Consider the following 12,108-nt stretch of genomic DNA (forward strand, 5'->3'; position numbering starts at 1 on the left):
GCTCCCCGTCAGGCGCCGCTGTGTGAACGTTACCTCAGCGCCGCCCCCGCCCGGCACTAGCGCCATTGCCACACCGGTGGCGGCGCGGAGGGGCGGGAGGGCGCGGGAGGCGGGGAGAGCAGCCACCAATCCGAAGCTGCAGCCCACCCCTAACTGACAAGTCACAGCACCCAATAGGAGTCTTCACTCGAGTAGGCGAGGCGACAGGGAGGGAGGCTCTTACTCTCACCGCCCATTGGGAGGAGCCGAGGGGTGGGGCAGCATCCCGGGGCGGGGCTCGGTGGGCAGGGGCAAGGCTCCGGGGGTTGGGGGCTTGGCCTCAGTGGAGGTATTTAAACCTGGCGCGGACGGTTCTCTCGCTCAGTCGGCGCGGCGCCGCTGGAGGTGTGGGTGTGTGGTGTGCGCCGGCCCCCTCACGGGCTCCCTTTTCTTCTACGCGCGCGTGTGTGCAGTAGGCTGAGGCGGGGGCCCGTCCCGCCTGGGTCAGCGCTCCGGGGGCGCGTCTCTTCCTCCTTCACTCGCTCCGGCCCCGTGCGCTTCCGCAGAGGGATTTCTCCGCGCCCCTTGTCCGGTGTGGGGGGTCGGCCCCCGACCCGCGCCCCTTCCCTCCCCGCTGCCTGCCGGGGGCTTGCGGCGCTTCCTTCTGGATGCGTCCCCGCAGCCCCGGGCGGGAGGCGGCCGGGGGGAAGCGCTGCCTCCAAGGATTTACCGCCGCCTGGGACTCGGACCTGCGCCGCCGCCCCCTTCCCCGCGGGGGTACCCGGCGCCCCGGCTCCGCTGCCGCTCCAGGCCGCCGCCGCCATGGATGAGAAGTACCTGCCCGAGCTGATGGCGGAGAAGGACTCTTTGGACCCGTCCTTCACCCACGCCCTGAGGCTGGTCAACCAAGGTGAGGACCGGCGGGGGCGGAGCGGGGCCGCTTCGTCCAGCCGTGGGGACGAGCCGGAGTTAGCGGCGGCCGCCGAGGATGCTCAGGCAGGGGGTTAACTCCTAGTTTTGCACCGCTTGGTGGGTTGTTGGTTTTTTCTGTGGTCAGGCTGCTGGTGTTTAGCGCCTCCTTCCCCTGGCTGAGCTGCGCGGAGGGGCCGGGGGGTCCTGCCCCCCCCCCGCCCCGGTGCCCGCCGCTCCGGCAGGCCCCGCTTCTCCCAGCAGCAGCAGCCGGACTGCCTGCCCAGATACCTGTTCCTTCACAGGTGCTGTTCCGTTTTCCGATAGCGAGGGCACGCTCGCTGCTGTGAGTTATAAATTATTCGGAGTTGAATTGCTGTGTAGAACGGCTGGGGTCTTCTGTGCTCTGCTTGGGATTTAAGTCGATTAAAAACCCCAAATGGTTTTGCTGTTTTACACCGCTAGCGTGTTTCCGAACAGTAAATACGGCTTATTGTCTGCGGATGCGGGAGCCTTTTTAAAAAGAAGCCTACAACCAATGCCCTTTCGTAGGAACTTTTGGCTCTGTAACTTAAATATTAGGGAACCGACAGTACGTTTTGATAAATCCTTTAACAACCCAGAAGCATGTTTTCTTTTGCGGTTATGTAACTCCAACTAATAAATGATTCCTACCCCTTCTGTGTGTGACATGTCGGGTATGCTTTAGTGCTAGCTCTTTGTTTCAGTGATGCTATACTGAATAAAAAAGTAATCAGTGTGACTTACGGTATGATGTAATGTAAACTTGGAAATACTGTATAATTGGCAGGTGAGTTCCAAGTACAGATCTGGAGAGACAAAGACTTGATACAGTGCTTGGCATGGTCAAGTGACATAAGTTATGATTTGATTTTTCTAATATAACTTAAAGACAGCCAGAATGATTGTATCTTCAATTGAAGCGATTACGAAGCCATGCTGGTGGACTTTGCTTCCTATAACAGGAATAGGTCTAAATCAATGTGGCCTCTTTTAATGCACTGTTGTACTTTTCGATGTGTAATAGGCTGCGAATGCCGATCTCTCAATCGGGAGCATCAACTATTGTCTGCAGCAGTCTGGAGTCAGGGGTAGCTGTCGCAGCTTCAGCTGTGGAATGTGTGTGCCATGTGATTTGTAGCTGTGTCCTTGGATGGTTGGTATTTTGCATTTTTTCCCAACTTTGTAAAAATTGCACTGTTGGTGGTGGAAGAATGAGAATTGTGTTAATAAATAGATATTGGCATTGTTTGCTGTAAATAGAAATATTGCTAAAACTTAGCTTGAAGGTTGAGAAATCAGGCTCTAAATTAGTGAAATTCCTCTCCAGACAGGGAAGGAAGGATCTCTTTTGCATATGTAAGTTATTTTTGGAAGTTACAGAAGTATGCTATTTATTATTTTACGAACCACTTACAGAAATAGATATGTCTGTGGCTGTTATCAAAACTGTGATTCCTTGGAACTATGATACTTTCTGAGGTTCTCATTTCAATGAGAAATTAGAGGACAGACAAGCTTTTGCATGCTTTTAACACAATATTCGATATCTGCATATGTACAGCTCCAAAAAGAAATTATATTGTCAGTGAAAAATTGAATGTAGATGGACATGGATCCAACCTCTTTTTTCTAGTATGTCCCTAGATATTTTGCTTGCTTTGAAAGTGAAGTCTTGCATTACATCTGAAGTATTTCACTTCTTGAACATACAAAATTAAACAGGGTGACTGATTGGCTGTGGTTGAAAATGCAAGTTTGTATAATCCTGATTTGAAATGGGTATTTCGGGCAGTTGTAGAGTCACCAAAGACCAAATAAGATGAAGTAACTGTAATAAAAGTAGGAAATCTATGACTTCAGGAAGGGCTGGTTTACAAACCCAGTCTGTCATGATGCTATCAGTGGCTTTTTTCTAAATTGCAACAATTCTGTGCTGTTAAATGAAGGCAATTATTAGTGGAGATGTGTTTGTAATAGTTCTGGCTTGTACTTCATATATTAGGTCCATTGAGTTCCTTCTATGATAGTTTACTAAGCAGGTAAATGAAATGGCTGATCTAATGTTTTTAAAGTGGGTTTGTTTAGCCCTTCAAATTAGAATGAAACATGTTTCTAAGTTTGGCTTCTTCCAAGCATATGTGAGAATGTCTTAGCAAGGGTTTTAAGTGCTTAAAATAACAATCTTAATTATGTAATAGCATTTTGAGGCCTTAATAGTATTGCATTTACTATCTGTATTTAAACATAAATACTGTAGATCAGCCAGTTTCCTTCAGAAACTCAAGATTGACTAGTAAGAATTGTACGGTTCAATTAATAAATCCTTCTGAGGTGTTGGAGGAATTGAAGTGTATATACTAGAAACTTGCCAACAAATTTCTAACCATGTTGAAATTTGTTTTCTAGGGAAAAGTCCTGTGACTAGACTTCCAAAATCTCTTAATTATAGTTCTGAAATGGAAGTAGACACATTTGCATATTATGCTTATAATTACAAAGTGTAATTTGGGTGCACACAAATTGCATAATTCTAAATGATACAGGAAAAAAGTGGAGCTTGACATGCTTTGAGTTCCAGGGTAGCCTCTGAGTTGAAAAAGAACAATGTGGAGATAACTTAAGAACCTGCAAGAGTACTTTTGTGGCCAGTGTTGCGGATCTATCTTTCAGAATTAAGAGATGACAGCATCTTTTATTTGCCCTAATAAAACCTTGGTTTAAGCATTTGGAAAGCATTAAAATCATAAATCGGGATCCTTCACTGTTCTGTGTAGCACATGGAAGTGCTGATTTTTCTTGTTAAACTCTGCTCAACTATTGACAACCTGTCTATTTGGGACACAAATATAAACCCTAGTGCTTAAATTTTGCTTTAAGCAGTCATTGAAACATTCAGCTTCTCCCCTTAGAACAGTAGGAATCCTTTGCAGCAGGCTAGACTATGCTTTGCTCTAAGATGATTTACTTGTATACTGAACATTAAGTCCTCTTAAAAAGGGGTATTTTTATCTGTAAATCTTTAAATATGTTAGATATTAGAAGTAGATCTATTTTGCATGTGTTGTAAGGTGACCATGCTAATAGGATTAATTTGTAGCTGGTACCAGATAATGGGAACTGGAATGTTATTCCCAATTATTATCTTAGTTTCTGTAATTAAAGAACCTTGGGGAAGGTGAGCTTCTGTGAAGAAGCAAAAGCTCAGTGCATGTGTCTGTATTTCTCCTATTTGCAGCTCTTAGGTGCTCATCTTTATGTAAAATCTGAAAAATAATTTTGTATGTTGAAGTGATGTTTGTTCTGAAATCAGGTTTGTTTATCACTGCAAGGCGCTAAGCAGCTTTACTTTTCAATCTTAGAGCTTTATTTTGAAGGCTGACTGCACTTGGGGTTGTATATAAATGTTGGTAAATGTGCAAGTGCAATGTTGATTGTCCTAACTTGGTTCACAAGTGATGCTGTAAAAAATACTGGGAGATCTGTAAGAGAAATACTTTTCACAACTATGGATATTACTGATTTATGACAATTTTTTTATGAATGTTGGGTAAAACTCTGTGAAACTGCAATGGAAGAAGCTGACTAAATAAAACATGTTGATTCCAGACATGTTTTGTAACAGGGGAAACATTAAAGCGAGTGCATGGCACTTGTTTGATTCGTGTAATGTTAAATATTTAGGCGAGAGCCCTGTAATTGAAGTTAGGGTAGCTGAAATCCTTGTCAGAAGGCAGTGAGTTTGAAAGACAACTTTTACTTGTGTAGACTGTGGAATTCTTTCTTAAAAGCTCATTTTATCTACTTTGAGATCTGAGGTAGCCTCTTAAACTGAGGCTTCCTTTAAATTGCCAACTGGATGATGTACAGGAGTAACAAGCCTTCCTATCAGTAGATGGCTGTATGTGCTAGCTGTATACAGAATGACTTCACTGAGCCATGTGTCAGTAGTGATCAATAGAGGCTTGCTGTTTCTTGTGTCACATTTTGAGTAGGAGTTCAACAACTGGTGATCAGTACCTTCCTAAATATTGGGGAAACTGGAGTGTGAAGAAGAGTTGCTGACTTTTTGCGTTGTGGAGGATATTAACTGTGATTCTTTAGCAGGTAAGGGATAGCTTCGTAGAAATGATTGAAGTAGGAACTTAATTTATAAAGTTTACATAGCTGTTACTGATTTTTTTTATCTGTCTTGGTATGCAAAGGCTTGAGTGCTTAGCAGGGTTTTTAATTTTTCATAAATTCTAATTTTCACAACTCTAAAAGGACGTACTTGATTGTGAAGTGCCCTATATATGCTGTGATATAAATGATCAGTTTGCTACTTAATAACTCTTCTCTCTGAGGACAGGTGTTTCATGGCATGGAACAGGCATGTGTGGTGCTGCTCTTGCCCGGTCCCTAATGGTGTTACATGTGCTCTGCTGCTGTGTAACCTCAGACTTTTCTTTATTTCTCATTATAGTCTCGATCATATAAGCAACACTTGAAACAAGTATACTGCTTTTAGAGGCTAGTAAAACACTTTATGAAGGTCATAGGTGTTTTGTAAAGCAGATACAACTTAAAGCTGATGGGGTTTTAAGACTACTTGGATTATCCTATTGATTTGAATGAAATAGTAATTTTTTTAATATGCCCTTCAGACAGATTTTTTTTTTCAGATAGAAGGTCACTCAGTTCTTTTCTTAGTGGTTAACTGGGAAGAAGAAACCCCTGTTGTCGTCTAGTAATCAGACTTCAAAACAGTATGAAAATGTGGGGGAGGAATTGGTTATTTGGCAGGCTCAGTGCGATGAGAAATGTAGGTGACAGTAATAGGAGTGGATATGGTGTGACAGTAGCACCATAAAAGCAGGGAAGGCTGACTTTGGTTCTATTACTTTTCATGCTGTTTTAAGGAAATATTAATAAGATTTGAAGTGAAGAAGGGATTTTTCAGTGATTGTCCCTCATTTCTCAGCCTTCCTTCAGGAACACTTCAGAAGTTCACATTTTTCTAATGGTTGCTCTTTGCTTTAACTGCAGTGAAACGATTTTGGAAAAAATCATAGGACTTGTTAACAAGTAGATTCCAGTCTTGGTCTCTGAAAAGGCTGGGGAAGTGATTTATCAGGTATTCCAGTCATGTTAACAGGGCTGCTGTGAAATGCAGCTGAAGATAATCATACACACTTCACCCTTGGCTCATCTTCTCTGAAGCATGTCTGTAGCCTGCAGCCACTCACTGATGATCACATAGAGTCTGAAGCTGACTCCTAATTCACTTGCACACTTACTTTGGCAGTCAATGAGGAAGATCGAGTTTAAAGGTTTCAAATTTAGACTGACATGGTTTGTCACTTTCAATAGTTTTTGACACTAGCCATGCAAATTAAAACTGTAACCTTCTGAGTACTTATTTACTGGAGGAATCGGAGAGAAGGTCGCAGCACTGAATGGCTGCTCTTCTGGCCTGTGGCTTGTTTGGCTTAACTTGCTTGTACTTAAATCTATGCAACCGTTCTGCCCTCTGAGTTCTCTCCCCCTCCCCCCCCTCCCTTTGACTTCAAGTATAATTAAGAAAAAAAAGAATCTAGTATGTGCTTGGATTTGAAAGAATTGGGTATTGAAGTTCAGAGTTGGGTAGCCTCTCTCAAGTATCCAGTGTGGTACTGCATGACTGTTCAGTTAGTATTTAGCAGTTTCAGTAAAAAGCATGTTTAAATGGATTAACTGGTAACTGACACACCTAATATTTTATGGTGAATTAACTGACTGTTCTTAGCTGAGCTCTGCAGGAGTCTGGCAAGCTTAATGTTTACATTATTAATACTGCTTTTCAAATAGAAAATGATAAAGGACAGGACACTTACACTGAGTGGAGTATCTTGATAAAGTGGGGTTGCCTACCCCCTGAGACCTGGAAAGGTGTCTCACCTCATGGTGAGGAGGTCATAGTTCTGGGAATCACTTTAAAGCATGTATTGATAGCAGAGTAGTGACTCCTGAGTACAACACTAGCTAGAAAATTAACATCTAAGGTCATAAAGGGCGTATGGACTATGGAATCTTATTTTCTTGTGACATTCTAGGTATGGAAGTCTCTGTCTTAATCTTTGAGAAGAACATGGAGAAAATACAATGCTTTGCAACCTTGAGAAGGTCTGTAGGGCTGTTGCTAGTCTGACTGGCTTGTGAAAGTGATCATTAACCTATGGTTTGGGTGCTTTACTGCCTTCAGAAGGTAAATAAAAGTACTAAGAGGCCTTTTAAACTGATGAAATGTCATGCCAAAAAGTGCAGATGAAAAAAAGCACAGTGCTCTAACAATGGATGACTAACTTTTAAATCAAATATAAGAACTGGTAGATTTTGCATTTCTTGACATCTTCAATACAGCATAAGATGCATTTATGGACATTTGATGTTGACTAAATTGTTAGGCCCTTTACTGAACTGTCAATGACTTCGGATATACACTAGATGTAGGCTGGCTGTTTCTGTCAAGGGGCAAATTATAAAGTAGCAACTGGAGAGGTAGAATGGAGAAACATTTTAAGCTGAGAAAGCTGTATTTTTGAGTGTCTCAACAGCTGAGCAGTGTATGCTTTCTTCTTTGTGTTTATCCTATCTTAAAATACTCCCTTGCTTGAACGCAGCTTTGTTATATTTATCACTTACTGTTCTTCAGTTTTGTGCTGTCATTTTTTATCTTTATTGTAAAGGTAAAAATTAATGAGAAACTAGAAAGTTAAATGGATTCCCTTCCTTCCTGTTCTCTGCTTCCAGTTGCTGTTTTGTTGGCTGCCTTCCATTTCTTATTTTGATGTGTTTATCAGGCTTAAGGCTTCAGGTAGTAGCTCAACAGCAAACAAATGTCAGTTTAATTCTTGTAGACTGTAAATCTTTGGGTTTTTTGGCCTGTATAGGTGTGTTTATATGTCTGTATTTTCTAGGAATTTCTTAACAACTGGAAACCTAAAAGATTAGATATCATATTAGTAAACCTATTGTTCTTTCACTTAATCCAAGAGAAAATTGGTTATAACTGCTGCTGTGCTGATCTTGGTGTAATGTAGTGACAATGAAAATCTGAAGTTGCAAATCCTTTGAGGATGCACTGATTTTCTTCCAACTTTATTAATCTATTTGGATTGTACAAACGGAATAGTCAGTAGAGGAAGATGCCTTTTTGTGGACAAGGCAGAAGTCAAAATAGCTTCTGTTGCTCTGATACTGCTAGTGTTTACTGATTGCTTGGGCGGTAAGTGCACCTGTAGTCTCTTACTGCCTCTTATCTAGTCACAGTACCCTGGAATGCAGATATTTTCAAAAGCAAAAAGTACTAGATATCTTCAGCCAATTTTTCCTGCTGCTTTAGGATAATAATGATGTCTTGAAAAGACTTAGAAATGGGAGGACTACTTTTAATGTAGTCATTCTTCATTTCCTGTGACATTTTTTTCCAGTTACTGATAATGGACAAAAGTTTGTTACTGGTTGTTTTTGATCTGCCCTAATTAACTAGAGGTGGCAATGAAGCACCAATCTTGATGTGTCTTTGGTCAGCAGCCCAGTTTCTGATCTCTGAGATCAGATCCTCTGTATCTGAGGGTTAAGGAGCTTCTTATTTCTCCTGCTACCAAGCAGGAATCATGTGCTCCTGTGTATGGAGACTTGAGTGATACAGCTCTACGGGATAAACCAGTGAATAAAAAAAGCACCCTTCTGCCTACTTCTGAACTAATGATAAATTCCACTTTTGCAAATGCAAAAAACACTAAGGCCTGTCATGTCTGTTTGTTCTTTCATGGCTTTTTGTTATGGGTAATTATGTCTATACTTCTGGAGTTCCGAGGAGAACAGGTTCTTCTTTCAGACTTGCTTTAACACAGTTGGAGTACAATGTTTGTGGTCTGTTTGTGCAGTCATGGAAGTTCAGAAGCTTAGAGTGGTTTTTCACTTTACTAATTATATGGCTGTTTCATGACCACTTCTCAGCCTGCTTTTGTTTTTTAGGATCCAGAAGTTTTAATTTCCAGGAAGTAGTGTCACAGCTGAGTTTTCTTTTTTACAGGGGTTCCTCAAAACTGTTGTGGTAGAAGAGTTACTCAGTGAAAGAGTTTCTTACTAATGGCTTGACTCAGTTTCTCTGTTGAAATTCTGATGTGTGTGGAGGAGCTAATAGACCTTGCTTTCTGCTTCACAGCAGATAGGTTGCAGTGATATCTTTAGCTCTAGTTAATACTTGCTGCTTTTCTAGAGATACCCTAACTATACCCTAGGCAGACTAGTCTGCAAGGTGAAATACGGCACCTTAGTACCAAGTCTTAGGGCTGGAAAGGACTATTGTGGTCTAACTTGTCTTTTGTAACACAAATTTGTCTTAAAGATTCTTCTCACTTATCATATACCCTTGACCTTTTTATTACACCATGGTCTGGAAAAATGATTAGGTTTTTATTGGCCTACTGTATAAAAGCATACAAGGGAAGATTTATCACATTTTTAAAGCTTACTGTATCTGTTCTTCAGACTTTTTTTCTCAGGCACTTGGTCTTCACGGAAGTCTGTTAATACTGTGTGAAACAAATGCTGGCCATTATGTAAGTGTAGTCACATAAAATGCTTGTGAGGGAATTGATGACCTTCTAAAACTTCTGCCAGCCTTATTTTTTCTGTGAATTTGGGGGTCTTGTACAACTATGAAGTATTAATATGAGCACACTCTGGGAAGAGTGGAAGTATTCCACAGTGGGTTTTCCTGTAAGATACTTTGATAGAGCATCCTAAATACAGCTATGCTGAAATTTTGAAGACATAATTTACTCACAAAGGTTTGAGTGCTGTGTCTGTGTTGGGAAACTCTATTGTATTATGGTTGGTCACGAAGTATTAGAGAAATCATGTGATTTTTAATTTTGTGTGGAGCTTTTTCTGAAGGGCTTTGTGGACAGTTTTTTAGAATTACTTAAAACACAACACAGCCCATGCTTTCAGTGTGACATCCCTATGACTGCAGTGCTGGTGCTGTACCCGCAGTGGGTGCTGGTGCTTGGCTGAGCCGGCCGTACCAGGGCTCCTGGGGGGTGGCATTGTGGTGGAGGCAAAAAGAAAGCCTGGAGCTGCTTTTGTGGGAGCTGCATGAGTGCTGTGCACCATCAGTGTTGGCTTCTCACAATAATTCTTGCAGCTAGGTCTGTTCTGTCTGCATCTTAAAACAGAGGTACCTCCTGAAAGCCAGTATGTAGTTAACTGAGGCTTATTCCTATTTCATCAATATTGCTTTTCATGTAGCTTCACTATGCGAATATAAAAAATTGATGCCTACAGTGTAAAGGCTTTAATTGGTAACTGGCCTGCTTGAAACTCTCTCTGGTTGGCATCTTTCTGTTCATCCATCTCATAGGTATTTCTTCACTGCTCATACCTTGATCACAAGCTTAGGCTCCAATACAGACCGAATGCTGCAGCTGTAACAGAACTGAATTACCTTTGGACACAGGGTTTCCAGCTACAATTAGAGATACGGATGGGACCTGAAACAGCTTTGCCTGTGCTGTTCTTTTGACACATACTTGAACTAGTAAGACTGTTGTCAGTCAAGTCAATTTGATAAGTGAGTGAAGCTTTGAAAAAAACACTTTGCCAGGCTTTTAAACTTCAGGCTCTTCGACCTTCACACTATCAGCTGATTAAATAGAGAATGCAGGGAAACTACCGTAATATTTATAAACTATTTGTTCATATATGCACTTAAAGAATTTACAAATCCACTGAAATAATAAGCAGTTTGGAATACTAAGTAATAGTGCAATATAAGGTTAATTAAAAATGTATATTTTATTATCACGTAAGTGGCAAGTAGCTGGTTGTGAGATCAGCTCTACAAAGAACTCTAGACAAATTATCCCTTGTAAATTAATGCCCTAATAGAGGACAATGGGTATCATCTCTTTAACCAATAAATCAGTTTCTTTAGAACTCAGTAGTATGCTGACATAATGTATTTTCTGAGTGGCTTGTAGGTTCTCAAGGCACTGATCCCTTATTTTTGTCAATCTACTGAAAGCAATGATGGAAGCTTTCAGTGGCTGGCTGTCTAGGCTAGAAGGCTACCTGTTATGATGGCTTGCATGAAGATGATGCTGAGAAGTTAGTGACTCTAGGCACTAACTGAAGGTACTTGGCTGGCTGGATAGCTTCCTGCTTGGTCTTTCTGCTGTTGCAAACAGTGAAATAGAAAAAAATGAATCTGAAACTTTTCTTTCCCGCTTGGATGAAGTAGGATGTAAAACTATAGGTTTCATTCTATACAGTACTTTCAGAATCCTTTGCTTAATATGTTTGTATTGGAGTAAAACCTGTCTAGAGCTCAAACCTGTAGCTTGTAGTGAGTAAATTTTTCAGAAGTACTCATTATTTATAAGTCTGTGCAAATGATGCAAATCATGTAGGTTTCTTGTCAGCATTTGTATGATGTAGTTTTGGGCACCTCATTTGGAAGGTTTTGGTACTGTTGACAGATCTGAGATAGGAAGTTTTTCTGTGGAGTCACCTGAAAAGAGTTGAGTGCAGAGAATGCAGGAGATGCTGTCCTGTTATTCCCATTCAGCATGTTGAAACATGGCTGTGCATACTTGTCAGTAATGGATGTCAAGCTGTGTTGAAACCCTTCATTTTATTGATGACTAATTAGCTATTTGAGCCGTATCAATTATAGTCAATCTGTGTTTGGAAATAACCCCTTTTCCCTCTTCACCTTACAGTATTTCATCCTCAAGACCTCTATTCTGACATGGGAGAAATTTTTACACTTAACTAATTGAAATCCCAGCAGAACAGTGAATGCAATTTCAAGCTAGGCCACGAAATGAAGAAATAAAGAGCAGATGGCCCCTTCAGAAAAATAGATTAAAGAGAATAGATGCTCCTGGCCAGCTATGTAGTTAATCCCTTGCTTCTTGTCAAGAGGTACTGCCAATAGGTAATTATGCAAGGGTAAAATGAAAGCTGTACAAATTTAGTACAAAAAAGCTTTTCCTCATTCCCAGCTCTGATTTATTGTCATGTTCATATTTTTAAGACACAGCTATAGTAAATTGGAATAGTAACCTGTTAAATTAGTTGTATGTTGCTTCAGAAAGGGATGCTACAAAAGAGATCCTGGGAATGTAGCTCCATTTCTAGTCGGTGAAGATTCATTTCAGCATTTAT

General features: G+C 41.1%; 1 protein-coding gene across 4 annotated transcripts in view; it reads left to right on the forward strand.

Annotated features, from left to right (window-relative positions):
- Window positions 1-344: 344 nt before the first annotated feature.
- The window catches only part of KHDRBS3 (KH RNA binding domain containing, signal transduction associated 3), a 95,236-nt gene continuing 83,472 nt past the window's right edge, over window positions 345-12,108 (forward strand). For all 4 annotated transcript variants that reach the window (XM_037379550.1, XM_037379551.1, XM_037379552.1 and 1 more), the window contains exon 1: window positions 345-889. In XM_037379550.1, the coding sequence (XP_037235447.1) occupies window positions 802-889 (88 nt within the window). In that variant the 5' untranslated portion in view covers window positions 345-801. The remainder of the gene's footprint in view (window positions 890-12,108) is intronic.

This window comes from Falco rusticolus, chromosome 3, assembly GCF_015220075.1.
Source record: "Falco rusticolus isolate bFalRus1 chromosome 3, bFalRus1.pri, whole genome shotgun sequence".
Classification (NCBI taxonomy): Eukaryota; Metazoa; Chordata; class Aves; order Falconiformes; family Falconidae; genus Falco; species Falco rusticolus.